Source organism: Primulina tabacum, chromosome 3 (genome assembly GCF_025594145.1).
Source record: "Primulina tabacum isolate GXHZ01 chromosome 3, ASM2559414v2, whole genome shotgun sequence".
NCBI lineage: Eukaryota > Viridiplantae > Streptophyta > Magnoliopsida > Lamiales > Gesneriaceae > Primulina > Primulina tabacum.
In genome coordinates, this window is record NC_134552.1 from 1,985,709 (window position 1) to 2,004,827 (window position 19,119).

Below are 19,119 nucleotides of genomic sequence, written 5' to 3' on the forward strand. Positions count from 1 at the left end.
GAGTGAGAATATATTTGTTTTACACTAAGGACTGAACACAAACTTTGAAATGATATTAGGGATTTTAATACAACTACCCCTTAATATAATGACCTCATTTTTTATTAGAAAATAAATACCTATCAAATATCATTATTATCATTTAAATATGCAATATTTAATAATTATTTTCAAAATAATTACAAGGGAGCCATTCCTCCCCAATTCAAAAATTTCAAATCTCAACGGTTCTCCCTCACATCACTTTTTCCACCCGCATTCTCTTTCCGCTATAATTCCAATCTCCCCCAAGCCCTAGAAATTTCTCCACTGGGAATCAAGAAGAAGATATTTCCAACCCATAAAATCCCTCAAAATGCCGTTAATTTCCAATATCGAGTCGAGCGCACTCAGAACCTGTTTGGGCCAACCCTCCGATCCGTCGGACTCCACCTCTGTGCTAATGAAAAGCTCCAGCTCCCCGGAACTTTTGTTGAAATCAGTTTCTAAAGACCCTACCTTGCTGCAGGCTTCTTCGTACAAAGTCAAGTCATCCAAAGATGACGAAATCGTATCCTACGCCAGTGGCAGGAGTTTTGAGTTCCGAGAAGACCCTTCCTTTTGGAAAGAGCATAGCGTTCAGGTCAGTGATTTTTCTTCACTTTTCTTTTTCCGTAAGAAGTTTATTTATTGGTTTCAATTTTTAAGTGTAGCGTTTTGAATTTCGGGATTGGAGTTAGGTTAGTGTTGAACTTTGTGCATCATCAGTTGTGGAGATAGCCGCTGTATGGTTCATAGAATGTTGTACTTTTTAGATTTCCTGATTCACGAAGCTCAACAGGGCTTTGATATGTTGTATTACTCAAGTTCCTTCCCACCAAGTATATTCCATACACGTGGAGTACAGTCTTCCACCACAAAAGAAAGTCTATGTTTAGGATGCAGTTTTCTTTCCGTAGTCATACTTGCTCTTAATTTGGTAATATACAGGTCATAATCCGAACTCGACCTTTGAGCGGTACAGAGATATCAATTCAAGGGAGCAATAAATGTGTTAAACAAGAAAGTTCCCAGACAATTATGTGGACGGGACATCCAGAGACACGATTCACCTTTGACTACGTGGCTGACGAAAATGTTAGCCAGGTACATAATCTTGCTTGATACATGCTTCCCTCGTGAGTTTATTTTTTATTCCATGGTTTTCAACTTTGTAATTTTGAATAGGAAGCGCTCTTTAAAGTAGCTGGGGTTCCAATGGTGGAGAATTGCATGGAAGGATATAATAGCTGCATGTTTGCTTATGGGCAAGTGAGTTAAAACACCTCGATCTTAAAAATTTCAAAATTACATATTGAAGGTACTCATAGCAGTTAATCATGCGATAGCCAGCTATTGACTTTTTACATTTTTAATAGTCCCAGAGACCTGTGCTTACCTAATATTTTGTAACTGTTAAAACAATTTCTTACGGTAGACTTCTTCACCATTTTGATGGCTTTGTTTCATTTCGTTCATTTCATAGACTGGTAGTGGGAAAACTCACACAATGCTTGGAGATATTGAGGGGGGTACTCGGAGACATAGCATTAATTGTGGGATGATACCTAGAATCTTTGAATATTTATTCTCCAGAATTCAAAAGGTATGTAAATACTATTTATCTTTAGTAAGAAAAGAGTTGTGGATTTCTATCATCTGCTATTTATCTCCTGTTATGGAAGTTTTCTTTGATTATTCTAGGTTTACTCTAAAAGCTTACAGTTTTTTAAAGCCATTTAGCTGCTCTTTCAATAAAGGATTTGCATATGTTTGTATGATAATAATGTGGCGTCTCGTGTTTCACATTGTCATTGCAGGACAAAGACACTCGTAGGGAGGAAAAACTAAAATTTACATGTAAATGTTCTTTCCTAGAGATTTACAATGAACAAATCATTGATCTTTTAGATCCTTCATCTGTCAACTTACAGGTATTTCTTTTATTCAATACAAGTTGCTTCCTTTATAACTCCGTACCTGGCGTGAAGCTATCTTCAAATTCAGCTGTAATTATTTATGATCACATTTTAAGGGATCAATCATCGATGGTGGATGAAACATCATGTTAAGATTTCATTTTCATGTACCAAGTAACAAAAATTTCACTTTTTTAGTATATATTTATTTAGATAGAGGAAAAATCAGTTCATTACTCAATCATACTCTTAATAAAATTTCATATTTAACTAGACATAAGCTCATTTGGTCGAGGTACTATAGTTCAATGATGTGTTTTGGACAAATAGTAATATTAAAGATTTCCATGTTACACAATTGCAATAGCAGAAAAGGAGACTTCATATATCTATGTTGCATTCGACATGCCATCAATTTTTCCTTTTGAGCCAAAATTATGAACTGATTTAATCTTTAATTTGTAAATTCACAGATAAGAGAAGACACTAAGAAAGGTGTTTATGTTGACAATCTTACTGAGGTAGAAGTTACGAGTTCTCGAGAAGTGATCCAACAACTTATTCAGGTTTGTCAGTACCGTTATATCAGATTTTTTATATACTTTATATTTCAGTCTCTCACCTGGTTAGCACATAATTCTTTTCACAATTATTCATTACCTGTCAATATACCGAAGATGTGTAATAAATGAATTCTTGATGATTGATTTCATGACTCATCGCTTACAAGCTATCTCTAAGCATCTTATCCTGGTTTACATGATTTTTGGTCACTTTTTCAGGGCGCAGCAAATAGAAAAGTAGCCGCAACTAACATGAATATTGCTAGTAGCCGTTCTCATAGTGTGTTCACATGTATAACAGAGAGTAAGGTAGAGATGGTCACGATTTCCCTAGTCAACATGTTCCTCCAATTGTTGTATTCTGACCACGTTATTTTTTGTCTTTTAGTGGGAATCCCAAGGGGTGACTCATCATCGTTTTGCTCGGCTTAATCTTGTTGATTTAGCTGGATCTGAAAGGTGAAGTAAAATAATGATAGTAAAAATCAAAATGGTGTATCGATTGAAATGAACATTCTCATTGTTTTGATGAATGCAAGTTTTCTCTCTCTCAAATAAAGGCAAAAAAGCTCTGGTGCAGAAGGTGAACGTTTAAAGGAAGCTAGTAACATCAACAAATCACTTTCTACACTGGGGTATGTTACCTATTGTTTATCATTAATATATTTCTCAGTTCAGATATTGCACCTCATCCTTAGTTTTTTATGATTTATAGTTTACACGAGTTAAAATATGTCTTGTAACACGCAGACTTGTGATAATGAATCTTGTGAGCATTTCCAATGGGAAGTCAGTCCATGTTCCTTACAGAGACTCCAAACTGACATTTTTGCTTCAGGTGAATTATTTTGTCTCTGGATTAAGAATTATACATCATATTCGGGTTTCATGATAAATATCCCACTAGTGATGTGTCAATGGCATTTCTTTTAAGTTCATGCTGGTCATCATACTTATGTATCTTTGGAGGCTGAATGATGTGAGGGCTGCTCTTTTGTTGGTGTCAATTCAATAAATTGGATTCCAACTTCGATTCTTCTCTTCTCTGTATTTTGGCACAAATAATTCCTTTACCGTTCATAAAATTAAAATGTGTAAATAGTACTTTTGAAGATCTAAGTAACTAAAACTTAAATAATTTTTAGCACTTAAAGATCATTTTTTTATTCTACCTGATGCTGCAGGATTCGCTGGGAGGAAATGCCAAAACAATTATTATTGCAAATATCAGCCCCTCCATGAGGTCAGATCTTCTTTGACATTCACTATTGGAGGAAGCATTGCAGTATTGATTTTCTTCCACATTTATGACAAACTCATTAGAGTTTGCGATGAAAGTCACAAAGAACTTTGCTATATCTTGCAGCTGCTCACTGGAGACTTTGAGCACTTTAAAGTTTGCTCAACGTGCCAAGTTTATAAAAAATCATGTAAGTAGCTTTGCTCCATTCTATGGCTCAAACAGTCTTCCTTTCTAGAATTAGAAATAGCAAACTCAACCTGTACTCTAAACAAAATTTTAGTAACATGTAGAGTCATGCAAAAAGGTTGGTCATGAGCTACAAATTTTGAACATCAGCTGTCAGAAAATTTTATTATATTACTCGAACCCACCATAGCGCTTTTCCTGTAAGTTAAAGCTGTTTTTATTTATTTCCTTACTCTCTTTATGTTGCTTTATAGGCTATTGTAAATGAAGATGCTTCTGGAGATGTGCTGGCTTTGAGGTTTGAGAACCAAAATCTCAAGGTATTGAATACCGCCACCCCCCCCCCCCCCCCCCCCCCCCCCCCCACACACACACACACACACACACACACCCACACCCAGCCCCAGCATGGACATTGAAATGGGCATTCAGGGAATGTGTTGTTGTTTAAGTTTCCACGACACCATTAATTAAGATTTCTCATGGTAGTGCTTTTTACGTCTAAAAATAAATTAATTATCACGATAATTTAATCAGTTTTATGGTTTTGCATTCATTTTTATTCTGTTGCAGAAATGGTAATCATGAGGAAAAACCAAATGGTGTGTTAATAATGATGTCATCAGGTTTTCACAATTTAGTAGATCTTTCTGCTCAACAAATAACCATTTTAGACTGTACGGTTTGATCATATCGTGTATATCTTAAAGAGTTATTGAATTCAATATTTAAAAGAGGTGTTGTCAATGTTTGAAACATCAATTAGTTACTTTTCTGCATCAGTATTCAAATCATTTTCCGAGTGATGTTATGGTTGATCGTTTTCATCTATGTGAACGCTAGAAAGAAGTATCTCGTTTGCGAAGTCTAGTCAATGGAGGAGCTGAAAGCCATGATGATGATGTCTTATCAGTACCCTTTCCAGGATCTCCAGGTCCCTTTAAATGGGATGGGCTTCATGGATTTTCAAGTCCTCTTATATCTGATAAGAAGATGACACATGTATGTTCACTAATCTCTGTGTATGAGAGAGTGTATTACTCGATTTATATCCATTTAATTGAACTTTTTGTAGCTTAAGAAAAAAGAGTATGAAGTTGCCCTTGTCGGAGCTTTCCGGAGGGAAAAAGATAAAGATACAGTACTGCAGGCATTGGAAGCAGAGAATCAGGCAGCATTGCGGTTGGTATGTACATTCTGATTTGAGTTCTTGTCGAATTCATTTTCTTCCTCAAAGAATTCTTTCACGAGTATGAATAAGTAAATGAAATTCATGCGCAGACCTTGTTTGCTTTTGTTTTTTGGCAATAAATATAATAGATTCATCCATTAGGGGTATAATTCTTTTATGCGTATATTAGAACAAGTATATCCCAATAGAATTCTTCAAATATTCAGATAATTTAATTTGTTGTGTATATGGTGTAACAGGTGAAACAGAGAGAAGATGAGATTCACGAGTTGAAAATGAGATTAAGATTTCGAGAAAGTGGATTAAAAAGACTAGAAGCTGTTGCTTCTGGAAAGATCTCTGCCGAGATTCACTTGCTGAAAGAAAAAGAGGAACATTTAAAAGAAATAGAGGTACTACGTGCTCAGGTAGACCGTAACCAGGATGCAACAAGATTTGCTATGGAGAATTTACGCTTGAAAGAAGAGGTCAAAAGGCATGTTTATGCTTTGTATGCTTTCCTGTCATTTATTATCGAAAAAACGATAATAGTTAACCAAGTATAGATCTTTTCATTTCTGTCAAATTCACCATTTTCAGTAAGCTCAGCAAGCACATGCAACGGCTTTAACTCTTAAAGGAGTTGAAATGGCTATGCTTAGATTTTCTGTTGTTGTTTAAACTCTTGATTTTTACATCCTTCCTTTTTTTCTTTTGTTTTTTACCCTGTATTGCTCCCCATTTGCTTGCACAATTTGTTTTCCTCTTTCTAATCTAATGCAGTATTTTAATTTATTCGAAATCCAGGCTGAAGTCGTTTGTTGAGGAAGGTGAACAGGAAAGAATGAGTGAACAAATTATTATCCTAGAAAACAAGGTGTTTATTACTCAAAACCTGGTTTTGTATCCTTTTGTGTGTCATCCTTCTGTTGATATAGAACTGAAGTGAATAGTGACAGAGTTTAATTTGTAATCGTTGCTTAATTTTTTAAATATGTGAAAATTATATTGTCTATACTTTATAATTGCATCTTCAAATTGAATGTTGCTGTGACCCTTCAATTTTTAATTTATGCAATTTCTTTCATGTTAAATTGTTGTTTGCATTCTTCTCAAGCACTATCTTGTTGCTGCAGTTGCTTGAAGCTCTTGAATGGAAACTCATGCATGAAACAGATCCCACAAACAATCAGGTTCTTATCTTTTCCAGAGATTTGAATAATTCTTTGCTTAGATTATAGCTCACGAAGCTGAAGGATATTTCATTTTCATCGTACAGAAAGAAAGTTCTCTTAATATGATTGATAATCAGAGTGATAGTAACTTTCTAAATCCAGGGCTGGCAATTGAAAAAGTAAGTCTACCATGTTACGCCTTTTGTTTAGCATTGACACTGGAATAGTGTCAAATTAATCTGATGTGGCTTGAGCAATAACTGATAAACAAGCTTTAAGATGATAGATACTTAACATGGTGATTTGTTGGAAGGCCTGGCCAAAATAAAAATCATGAAGAATGAATTTTGTTTTTCACCCAATCACAACGGGTTTAAACATCATGACAAGAATAAATCTCTGTAATCATTAACTCTAATATGTTCTCCTTGGTGTTGTCGATAAGAATAAATCTCAGTAATTATTTACTCTAATTTTATAGCAGCTGACTTTTAACAAGCACAATGCATTTGCTTGATATATGCTAGTATATTTCTACAGGAGTCTGCATCACCTTTGCGCTCCTCAATTAACGAGGAGAATGAGTTTTTGCGCATTCAGGTATCTTTATTTCTGTGAGTTACTAAAATGGAGCGTGTTCTCTCTTTTGTTTGGTCCTCTTCTACCTTCTAGTTATCTGTAAACTTTGCTTGCCATTTTTTCTCAGGCAATTCAGAATCAGTCAGAGCTTGATTCACTTCGCAAGAAACTTGACTTGTGTGCTGATGAAAATGAAAAGTTAGAGAGGTGACTTTAACCAAATTTAACATTTATTTCTGCTACTTGAGCATATGATAAATTTTCAGTATGGTTGTTGTCACTCTGCTTTTTAATGATTATTAAGCTAAACTAGAAGTATTAGATATTGCAAAATTTTTAAATACTACCTGGAAAACGACTTTTTTGTGTAATTTCCTGTCCCTCTTAAATACCGGTGCCTTCATGTTTGAAAAAAATACAGGCAAGTAATTGACTTGGCTAAAGAGCTCGAGGCTCAGAAACTATCCAAAAATGCCTTAGCCGAAGGAGGAGTGCAGAAGGGACTAGCTGACTTTCCTTTTTCATTGAATGATCACATCCCTAATATTGGGCAAAGCGATCCATTGGAACTTAAAACGATGGTCGATGCAATTGCATCTGCCAGCCAAAGAGAAGCAGAAGCACATGAAATGGCAATTTTCTTGTCCAAAGAGAATGACGAGTTGAGGATGAAACTTAAGGTCTTAATTGATGATAACAATAAACTTATTGATCTGTATGAGAGAGTGGTTGCTGAAAACAATAAAAGGAGCTCGGAAGAAACTGAAGAACACAACTGCCACCCTGCTAAAGTAGCTGAACAGAAGGAACTGGAGATGAAAATAGAGTTTGAGAATCTGAAGCATCAACTTGCCGAAATGCATGAAGAAAATGATAAATTGTTGAGTCTATATGAGCAGGCCATGCGAGAAAGGGATGAGTATAAAAGAGTTATTGCTTCTGATCAACATAAGAACACAGACAATAAACAAGACTTGAGCTGTCAGGAAAAGCTTGTTGACATTGATGGAGGCCCATGTCTCAGGTTTTGTGACAGTTCTATGTCCATCACGGATATATTCAAGAGGGAAGAAAAGGGTTTTGTTAATCCAGTGCAAATGATAGAGGATTTGATGGAGGAAACTTGTCTGAATGAATCTAACTCGCACATAGCTGGTAAGCAATCTCTTGATGAAGTCATGAAGAATGACGAGTCTGAACCATGTGATCAAGAAAGAATGGAAATAGATGAGCTAAAATTACGCATAGAACTAGAAGACAGCAACATATTGATAAAGAACACTGATGAAAATTGTCGTGCAGGAACCAATTTGGAGATGCAAGACAAGTTGCCTATCATTCCTTTGGACGTACCTAAAGATTTAAATTTAATAAGAAATAAGCTTGTTGAGGCACAAGAAAAGCTTTCATACTCCGCAGAAATGGTAAATATGTTTGGTTCACTTGAGAGAGCAATGATCCGTGAAGATGTTCTTTCAGAAGAAATTGGCCAATTGGATATCCTTTTTCAGGCAAAGCAGCAAGAATGTGCATCACTCAAACTCCTTTTTTCAGAGCTTCAGGAGAGAAAAGGCCTGTTTAACAAGAAATTGTTGGCTCTCAGAAACTCTTTGACAAGTTTTTCTTCTTCTTTTAGCTACTTTGAACAGCTTGAGGCTCAAGCAAGAACGAGCCTCAATACTTCTTTACAACATCAATTTGAGAGAAAAGAGAAGTTGACACGTCTTGAAGCCTCCAGGGATGAACTGACAAATTCAGTTTTGAAGATTAAACAATCCGAAACTCAGTTGAAGAGCAGGATTGAACAATTGAGATTAAAAATGGATGAAGAAAATCGGAAACTGGAAAATGATAAGGTTCTCTTTGCCATTGATAATGTTGAGAAAACTGCTAGTGACACTGCAAAAAAGAACTGGCAGCTGAGTGGCAAAGCTACCGACCTACTGAATTCTGAGGAACAGAAAACAAAGCTGCAAAATCTAATAAAGCAGGATAAAGAAAAACTCGTGGACACTCGAAAGGAGGCTGAAACTGTGAAAGAGAGGTTAGAAAAAGTTAACAATAAAATACAAACACTTGAACTGGAGGTGCAGAAAGAGAATCTGTTTGTAGAAGAGTTGACCCGCAAGCTTCAAGGCATCACTGAAGAAAAAGAAATGCTTTTAAAGGTCAAAGAGAATGGAGGTCACGAATTGGAGCACATTATTCTCGAATACTACCAATGCTTGTTTGAAGCAGATGTAAAGGAAGAAGAAATGAAGATGATGGACGATGAATTGGTAGAAGAAACTCGAAAAATAGAAGGTTTGCATAGAGCAAAAGCCGAAGCCACATCGAGAAAGAAGCAGATGCTTGAAGCCATGGCATGCAGTTCATGCTATGTGTCTGAAAAGGTGGAGGCAGATGTTCGTAATGTACAACTCTCAATTGAGGAACTGAACTCTTTGCTTAAAAAAATGTGATCCAGAGGAGAGTGATTTCTCTGTGTTATTGTCACTTGCACATTTATTTTTTTCAAATGAATGAGATTTATGACGGTCTTCTCAAGTTTACATCTCCTATTTCTACTAAGCACGCTGTGGAATTTGAGGTACTGTGAAAAAAATTTATTATGTAGCAACAAATTACAAGGTTAAGTCATCAGTGAATATTATGATGTATATATAACACTAAGTTTCAATTATCTTTTGTATGAATTACGAAATTTTTTTTTCTAAAAAAAATATTTTACTCACAATAAAATACAAATAAATTGCACCAATGCGGTCTTCTTTTTTTTTTTTAACAAATCAAAATAAGAATGGAATAACTGATGAAAATTAGTATCATAAACGTTTATAGTTTGTCGCTATAAATCGGATAGGCAATATCAATATTGGTAACTTAGTTCATTCATAGTTTAAAATATCAAAATAAATTACCTTCAATAATCTATGAAGTGTAAATTAAGGATAACAATCCGTCGGGTTTAAAACTGACATCACATTAAATCAGTCAGGACGAGTCTAAATTTGATCAAATGGGTTGCAGGACGGGTTTATACCCGATCACTGTGTTTAAAAATGGATATGAAACGTGTCACGTGCTTTAATAAATATGCCCCAATATATATAATAATAATTTATTTATATTTTATATGAAAATGAATAATGAACATGTAACCATAATTCACAATATTGTTGTCCCTCCGTATATTCTTGAATCATGGTTATTTTTTTTAAAAAAAATTGTATAAATTGCTAGGTTGTGACTTGTGATAAATAAATAAATAAATATATATATATATAATTATATTGCCAACTTATTATTAAAATATTATGGTTAAAGATGTAACTTTGATGAATATATTAATTTTTGAACTTTTTTTATACTATGTAATTACTAAAATTGAAACATGTCTAGATTGGAACGGGCTTTGGAGAGGTCTCAAGGTCCAATTTTTTGCTGGAATCGTCAAACCCATCCATTACATAGAGGTTTCGAGTTAATGTAAGAATATAATGATTTTTAAGGTATCATCTGTCTAAAATAATAATTGTAAGAAACCAAAAATTTATTTTTTTATATAATTTTCATCACATATTATAGTTTATCTCAACTATTAAATGACACCCAAAAAAAAATTAATATGAATATGAATTATTTTTCTATTGTGAAAATGTGATTATTTTTTAAAGCCGCCCTGTTTCTAGAAAGTCATTTCCCTTACTTTATCCAAACCACTCACAACATTCATTTTAAGGATGAATTTGTCCACTTACTTAAACGACTTGGACAATAAAATGTATATATACACGCACATGTATGTATGCATATAATAATAACGACGATGACGACGCCGACGCCGACGACACGACGACGATAAAAATAATAAATAATATTTGTACTTCATTCTATATAATATGTACCATAATATATGAATAAATTTCGATTTGATTTATTTATTGATATGAGTTTTTAATTTTTTTAATTTTTAAAAAGATGTTATACAAGTACAAGTTAATATAGCATTGCAAATCTAAGTTCGCTTTCATTTGTTCAGAGTTGACCGAGCACTAAGTCGGCAATCTGTAACCAATTTTTCTTAAATAAACAAATAAATTAATGGGGCCCCATAAATTAATTTTGCTCTATATTATATTACAAATTAATATATATATATATATATATATATATATATATATATTAAAAATAAAGTCCCATATTTTAATTGTATTTTAATTATATATTTTACCAGTTGAGACACAAAATTGTTTTAGACAAAAATCTTTTATGTTGTATTTGGACAGAAAGATTTTTAATATTTTTGATTATTTGGATATATTACACAAATATTTATTCATGTTACAATTATACTATCACAATGAATTTCAAATCCTTAGATTATTGAAGATATTTAAAATTTATTGCGGTTAATAACTTAATATAATCATAATATGAATAGTAACGATATGAATTTGAGTTTTTCCTATTTAATTTATTAATATTAAAAATCATTAATTTAAAATGTCTAAATCTAAATACAAATTATAATTTTTAATATAATATAACAAATAAAAATCATTGGAGCAACCATAGTTGACCAATATACGGCTGGACGAAAACGACAGAATTATTAATTTTTTTTAAAAAAATCTCATACTATGTTATATTGTCACGATTGAAATCAGGGTAGATCTCTTGTGAGACGGTGTTACAAATTTTTATCTGTGAGACGGGTCAATCTTACTGAAATTCTCAATAAAAATTAATATTCTTAGCATAAAAAGTAATATTTTTTCATGGATGACCCAAATAAGAAATTTGTTTCACAAAATACAACCCGTGAAATTGTCACGTACAAGTTTTTAACTTAAATTATATCACACGCTTTAAATTTTCAAAATATGAGAGTTAGAGTATAAATTTTGTTCATCATATATAGCCATTATTTAAATTTAGAAAAAATTGCAATTCACTATACATGATGATAAATGATATAATTATATATATTAATAATGTTACGTTCGAAAATGACTGATGTAACGAAAATATATATATTATTTTCGAAAACGAGTTTTGAAGTGATGAAATAGGTAAACGTTTGATCAATAGTTATGATTTATCATAACAATATTTTTTTAGACGAACATGTCGAATAAGATTTGTTCCGTGCGGATTAACTTTCTATTAGGCTTGTTTATGTGGGATTCGGGAATTTAACGAAAATACGTAAATTTTCAAGGGAAAAAAACAAAACCAATCGTATATATATTAGAAAATTTTCCATCTTTTCCCCTACAAAGAGAGTCCCTTCCGCGAGTTGTCCTCTATTTTCAGCCACATTCAAACTCCAGTTGCTTTACTTCAATCCAAGATTCCAGCATTCATTTCACTGTACATGACTTGTTTTTCATGCCATAATGGAGGGAAAAACCGTGATAGAGTCACCGGTGGCGGTGGAACGGCGGTCGACATCGCCGAAAATTAACGCTAAAGACTGGGGTCATCGGAGCAGGATGGGGGAGACGGCGGGGGGTTGCATGGCGATTTGCTGTTGCTGCCCATGCGCAATGATTCATTTATTCATCCTCGGGGTGTATCTCCTCCCCGCCGCGCTGTGGCGGAGGAAGAACAGGAGAAGATTATTGAAAAAATCGAGGAAAATTTTGTCAGATGAAGAGGGGTTGGATCATCGGAAGGGAAACACCAATTCAAGAATTTCTATGAGTATATTCGGATTCTACGGAGATGAAGACCGGTGGTCAAGCGACGGTGAGGATGGCAGCAGCAAAAACAACACCGTAGACTGGGATAACGAGATGTGGGATCAGTTCCGTGTATCTGGGTTCTGGAGAAGCAATTCCGAAAGAAAATGATCGGTTTCTTGAAACATGTGTCCATTTCAAAAATGGAGGGTCGAAACTTGAGAGTTAAATGTAGAAAGGAACATCCAGCGGCATGAACTGTTGTTTGTAGGGAGGATGGAAAAACCAGAGTTGTGTTCGATCCAACGTTATAGAAGCAAAATCCTCGTACCAGTTAAACAAATCCCGAGAAGTTTATATTCAGTTCATATAATAGCGCTTATAGATGTATGGATGGATGCACGAGGATCATATATTTTCTCTCTTTTGGTTGTATTGAAAGATTTATGCTTTAGCTCTAGTGATCTCACTTTTTTTTTATAATGATTCAGATTCGAGTCCTCTCACTTCGATAATATGATTTAAAAAAAAAAAAAAAGATTTCTGTAGTTACTGATTCAGATTCTACGAACTTCATTCAAGGTTTCGTGAATTCAGTTTGGCTTGGCTTGATTGATTGCTAAATCTTGGGACTGAGATAGGGTGATGATTGCTTTTGTTTTTCAATAATCATGTGGATCATATCCAACTAAAACATTTATTTTCTTGAAAAAAATAATAATTTGGATTTTGGTTTTATATATTATTATTATTATTATTTTAATGAGAATGGGAGCACCACAATAACAATAACAGAGATATGATTATTACTGAGAAATTAGAGCTGCTCAAACTCAAGAAATTAGAAGGATACAAATCAAGATACCTTCCTATTTTAATCCTTGCAATGGTTGCAAAACCAAAGAAACACACTTCAAACCAGCACAAACTAATTCACATAGGTTATGCAAGTCCAGAATTCTTGTCACACTGATTATTTATTATTATTGTAGCCGATACGGAAATTTAAACCTCACAAATTCAAGACTTTTCTGCAGCTCTGTTCTGCAACCATTCATAGAATTTAACCTGCGAAGCCATTGTGTCCAACCTGTATAACTGAAACCAGTGGTTAGCAATTTCCAGTCCGAAAGTACCTCCAACCACAGCTCCAAAAGCAAAAGACAAAGCTGCACCTGCATGATGAAATGGCAGTTTTCACGTGAGTTTTCTTTTTCCAAACCAACCGACCGTTGCTCTCCTAGGACTTCCCACAAAGATCATCATTTGTTATTTTAATAATTATGGTTGAATCGAGTATTTGTTGCCGTATTAATCAGTATAACTCAAAAAATTTAAATCGTTCAATAATGTAAACTCTATGTCGGTAAAACAGTAACACAGGGCAGCAGAGAATTGTTGCATTCTAATAGGTATCACAAGAAGAAAGGGACAGAAGTTTCTTCGCACAACCTGTAGAACAAGCAAAGATGTGCAGGAGGTCTTTTTAGACGTTTATTAATGGTGGAGCTTGGGTAAAGAGTGAACACGAAATAGGAGGTTCATTTTCGACTTAAGATCAAACAACGGATGGCATATGTCATCTTTCCACTAGTCCAAAAATATTTCCAGAGTCCAAAAAAACTCGTAACCGCAGAATGCACAAAACAATCAGCTCAATGGTAAAAATACTCATGGACATGGACACGAAATGATAACATACCATGAGGACTCCTAGACCACTTCCAAGCACATCCAGCAGTTGACACTGCTCCAACAGCAGCCCCTGCAACACCAAATGTGGCTGCTTCCCTAGCAGTCTTCAGCTGAAGCAACAGACAAGAGAAACTATATAACCCATCAAGCCCCAAAAATACAACGAAACTAATTTCTAACACTTTCTTTCAACCAAAGATAATTAACGCATTTCTCAGAAATTATATTGCAAATAAAAAGGAGAAAGTATAATAACAGAATCATATGCAAAACAATCACAGTTCGCAAATGGAATGTAAATTCATTTACACGATTCCACAAGGAGGCCAACGGGCAAGGATTACAATCGTAGAAGAAATTTAAAATGCAGAAGAAAATGGTGCGAGAACACTATGCAGACAAACACACTTGTAGTTTACACAAGACTCATGAGTAGAATTACATACATGGATATAATCCAGACTTACAGTAAAGAAAAACCTCATTCACAAACACGTAAAAGCATAAATATGTGCATAAAGGGAGAAAACACAACTACATAAGTCTAAAGATATCCATCGAATTGATCTAATCTATAACCCTTTACGAATGGGTACACAACTCCTGCCTTTCCTTAATAAGTTCAATACTTATCGTATCGATTGTAAGGAAAAAAATAACCCTTTATTGCATGAGAACTACTCAACTAATGGGAGTAAAGCTTCTTGTACTCAATTTTTGGTATACATAGCAAACAAGAGCATCTCAGTTAGCATTTCAAAAATGGAAATTCCATCTATTCCTATACAAACAACATGCTCCCAATGAACTAAAACTAAGCAGATTGTAACAGTATATGAGCAAAAACCAGGACCATGAACAGAAAAATGAGAAATAAGATCACACATTTTGACACTCACTATATAAAGTAAATACCGCCATATAATTTCAATCACAAATACCGAATTTACAGTGCTAAGAAACACATTAAGTAAACTAAAAGGAAGGAGCATGAAGACCTACCATTAGCATCAAATCACATCCTTTTTAATCATCGGAAAAAAACGAAAGAAGTAAAATAAAAACCCAGCTTCGAAGATTATAATTGACACATAACACGAATATCAAACAAAGCAATGAAAACATAAAGAATTTTAAGGCGTTTAGCATAGATGGAAATATACAGTGGGACCATGAATGGGGTCAGATGCAATGAACTCTTCGACAACAGAGGAATCCCAGCGAGGCAACGGCTCCTCCGGCTTAATAAATCTGAAATAATTATCTAGAAATGAAAATCTCTCGCCCCAGAATTCCTTGTACCCATCCCAGTGTTTCCTCAAGAACGATTTCGATTCCTGAGTTTCACCCATTTTTCTATACCTAATTTTTTCTGGGATTCAATCGAATTTGGGGGAAGAACCAAAATTTGTAGATCGAATTTTGTCTGCTCAGTAGTGTTGACAGCAGCGAACTGCTGAGTTATTATTGGCTACATCGAGACCATGGTCCCATAACCTACTTTGTGATGGCTTGTTTTCTTTTTTCAGATGGAATAAGTGAATCCATACAGTAGGCATGCTTAATGGACCAGTTCAGACCGAAACATACCCGGAACCGGTCCGTTAAGTTCTGAACCGGATCCGATAAGAAGAACCGGACCCGAAACCGTGTACAATTCACGGTTATGTGGGTTGAACCGGTTCAGAACATTCTCAACCGGTTCAGGATCCGGTTTCGAACCGGCTCCGGACCTTATCTGGATCCGACTCGGAACCGGACCTGGAACCAAAATTTTTTTTTAAAAAAAAAGCCTTTTAATTACAGCCGTTGGCCCAAAGGCTACAGATTTCAGTAGCCGTTGAACGGATACTGAAATCTGCATGTTTTTTTTTTTTTTTGCAATTTAGGGGCTTTATTGCAAATATATATATTGTTTAACCCCAAAAATCACCTATAAATACATGTCAATTTTTTTATATTTCACACATCAATTTCCTCTCAACTTTACATTTCTTTACAATCAATATCTTTCTTTGCTATAATTTCTCCAAATATATTCAATAATTGTGTTATAATTTTATGTCTAAACAATATTCTTTTTATTGTTATTTATTTACTATTTCACAATTTACTCATATAAATATTTCGAATTTCAATGATATCATCTTCAAACCGTGGTCGTGGTCGTGGTCGTGGTGAACATTTTGGATACATCCCCGACTTTGATGAAGTCGAACCTGACCACGAGGATGAAGAAGCCATGGAACTCCACAACAAAGCTGTAGGGACGTCATCGTCTACCTGAGCAAGCAACACAATGTCAACGAGCACGACGACAACCCGTGCAAAGCGAAGCAAAGTATGGGATCACTTCGATATTGAACAACAAGGTACGAATAACTCTTTTGCCATATGTAAAATTTGCAAAACGAGATATTCTTACAAAACGGGTGATAGTTCCGGTGGTACCGGCACTTTGAAAAAATATTTAGTTAATGTACATAACTTGACCCTGAAATGCTACAACCATTCGGAAGAGAACCAACACAACAACAAATTAATCCTTCAAGTGGTAAAGTTTTCACAATTACAAAAGAAATTTATCAAAAAGTCATCGTAAAGTTTGTTACCAAATTTTGTCAACCTTTTATAATAGCTGAACTAGAAAGTTTTGTTGAACTTACTAGTACTATTCAATCTAGTTTTCACAATATTTCTAGGTACACACTTAAAAAATATTGTTTTGATATTTATAAAGAATATAAAAAAACACTAAAATCGCATCTTTCAAATATTTCTTGTAGAGTTAGTTTGACAACTGATATTTGGACTAATTTAAAATATGAATCTTATCTTGTTGTTACATGTCATTGGATTGACGAAACTTGGACTATGCAAAAAAGAATTTTAGCGCTAGATTATTTAGAATCGTCACACAACGCATACACTATAGCTAGATATGTTTTAAATGTTGTTAAGATTTATGGAATACAAAATAAAATAATGTTGATCACGTTAGATAATGCGAGTGCCAATACTCTTGCAATTAAATATATTAAAGATTCATTAAAACCAATTTTAGATGGTAATTTACTTCATGTTAGATGTGCATGTCATATTATCAATTTATGTATTAAATGTGCATGTGATGAGCATACGTCCAATGTAATAGAAAAATTCAAATTATATGGGAAATTATTGCGTGAAAGAAGATATGGACGTGACTGGAAAACACTAGTCGAATCAAACGGAATTAAATTTAAAAATTTTCATCTTCCCGTTGAAACTAGATGGAGTTCTTTATATTACTTGCTTCATACTTTATTATGTTTTCAAGATTTAGTTACTCCATATTACAATAATATTGTGGTAGAATCTTTAATGCTAACTGACGATGATTGAAATATTTTGAGTAAATGTGTTTCTTTGTTAAAAATTTTTAAAGAAGCAACTGAGAAATTTTCTGGCGTTAACTACATACTTCAACAATGTTTCTATCTTTACTTTTCAATATATTTTATAAATTTATTGAATATCGGGATGATTCTGTTATGCGTGATTTTGTTTCAAATATAGAAAATAAATTTTTAAAATATTGGGAAACTATCTCAATTGTGCATAGTTTAGCAACATTACTTGATCCTACTCAAAATCAAGGAGGATTAGACGTGTTTTTTGAATATTATGCTAAATTTCTTTGGAAGAATGTTTACGATCAAAAGAAGTCAATCATGCATTCTCTCCAAGAATTATTTGATTTGTATGCTAGTGAACAATGTGATGAACCGAGTGCCGACATATAAAAGCAAAAGTGGAGCATTGAACTTCTTTCAAAGTTTGAAACGACAAAAGTTCAAAGAAAAATCGGTGACAACAACCAATTACAAGGAGATTCAAATTTATCTAAGCTAATATATTGAGACTACAGATAATTTCGATGTTCTTGATTGGTGGAAAGTAAATTCTAAACTTTATCCAGTGTTAGCTGCAATTGCAAGAGATGTCCTACCTATTCAAAGTTCAAGTGTTGCTTCCGAATCAGCATTTTCAGTATGTGGAAGGATCATTGGTGAACAAAGAACTAATTTAAAGCCAGAAACATGTTCCATGCTAACATGACTACAAGATTGGTTTGCAACCGAAAAAAAAAGAATAGAACTACTGGCGCAATCGATGAATTTCAAAGCTCAAGTTCCGATGAATATCCAGTAGGTCTGGGCTTCTAGGTCCGTTACGCTCAGTCCACTAGGGTCCATAGGGGTCTAGTATGGTCCTAGGGTGGTCAACGAGGGGCTGGTCGAGTTGCTTGAAGGCTAGGGTCGAAACATGCATGGCATGGATCAGGGTTTACGAAAATAGGAACACCAGAAATTTCAGTAGGAAGCTAGGCTGGTTCGAGGGTTCTAATTGGCTTATTTTAGGTTGAAAAAGGTTTAGTTATGTGTTAATAAGTTTTGGTTCAAGTTTGGTTAAGTTTAGAATCAATACGAATCAAAACCGAGATATACGTCTAAGTTTAAAAACGAATTGAGGAAATTATCGAAAAGCTAAATTTTAAGCTTAATGAATATTTAAGGGAGTGTTTTAAGGTAGTAGCTTAAGTTTGGAATGATTTGGGACGTCGTTTCGAGGTCTAGCGATAAATATGGAAAGTTATACTTCTAGGGGTAAAACAGTCATTTTATGCCTAAAAATTGTTAGACGTCCTAGCAGTGCCCTGAATGCTGTAAATAATGTTAATATGTTTATTTTAAATGTTTATAAAATTTTATGATGAAACGTGAACGCTAAAAGACGTGTTGCGTGCTTGGTTTAAAAGAAAAATGTTTTATATATGCATGAATTTTTATAAGTGATGAAAATATGAAAAGTTGAAGGAGGTGGAGTGATTGTGACTAATA

At 34.2% G+C, this 19,119-nt stretch overlaps 3 protein-coding genes across 3 annotated transcripts; 2 read left to right on the plus strand and 1 right to left on the minus strand.

The window, feature by feature from the left end:
- The first annotated feature begins 217 nt into the window (after positions 1-217).
- LOC142539238 (kinesin-like protein KIN-12E) lies at positions 218-9,395 on the plus strand. The gene is given in 23 exon segments (XM_075644538.1): positions 218-622; positions 970-1,125; positions 1,207-1,290; positions 1,505-1,624; positions 1,839-1,952; positions 2,411-2,503; positions 2,720-2,809; positions 2,889-2,959; positions 3,061-3,135; positions 3,251-3,338; positions 3,685-3,743; positions 3,867-3,930; positions 4,184-4,249; positions 4,773-4,931; positions 5,005-5,115; positions 5,361-5,596; positions 5,908-5,977; positions 6,237-6,293; positions 6,380-6,454; positions 6,816-6,875; positions 6,982-7,061; positions 7,276-9,301; positions 9,303-9,395. Coding segments are annotated over 23 exon segments (4,299 nt in total). The 5' UTR covers positions 218-355; the 3' UTR covers positions 9,381-9,395.
- A 2,861-nt stretch (positions 9,396-12,256) lies between these two features.
- On the plus strand, positions 12,257-12,712 carry LOC142538278 (uncharacterized). The gene has a single exon (XM_075643636.1). The coding sequence runs from the start codon at positions 12,257-12,259 to the stop codon at positions 12,710-12,712; it is 456 nt and encodes a 151-aa protein (XP_075499751.1).
- Positions 12,713-13,324: 612 nt separating this feature from the next.
- Positions 13,325-15,719, minus strand: LOC142539239 (succinate dehydrogenase subunit 6, mitochondrial). The gene is made up of 3 exons (XM_075644539.1): positions 15,400-15,719; positions 14,244-14,346; positions 13,325-13,716 (listed from the first exon to the last, which is right to left on the minus strand). Exons 1-3 carry the CDS (start codon positions 15,586-15,588, stop codon positions 13,562-13,564), a joined length of 447 nt encoding a protein of 148 aa, XP_075500654.1. The 5' UTR covers positions 15,589-15,719; the 3' UTR covers positions 13,325-13,561.
- Positions 15,720-19,119: the final 3,400 nt, after the last annotated feature.

Excerpts from the sequence above, each read along its gene's own strand:
- LOC142539239 (XM_075644539.1), bottom strand. The coding sequence starts at position 15,588 with ATGGGTGAAACTCAGGAATCGAAATCGTTCTTGAGGAAACACTGGGAT. Across the intron at positions 14,347-15,399 it reads ACCCCATTCATGGTCCCACT|CTGAAGACTGCTAGGGAAGC; the intron begins GTATATTTCCAT and ends CTGTTGCTTCAG. Across the intron at positions 13,717-14,243 it reads GTGGTCTAGGAGTCCTCATG|GTGCAGCTTTGTCTTTTGCT; the intron begins GTATGTTATCAT and ends TTCATCATGCAG.
- LOC142538278 (XM_075643636.1), top strand. The coding sequence starts at position 12,257 with ATGGAGGGAAAAACCGTGATAGAGTCACCGGTGGCGGTGGAACGGCGG.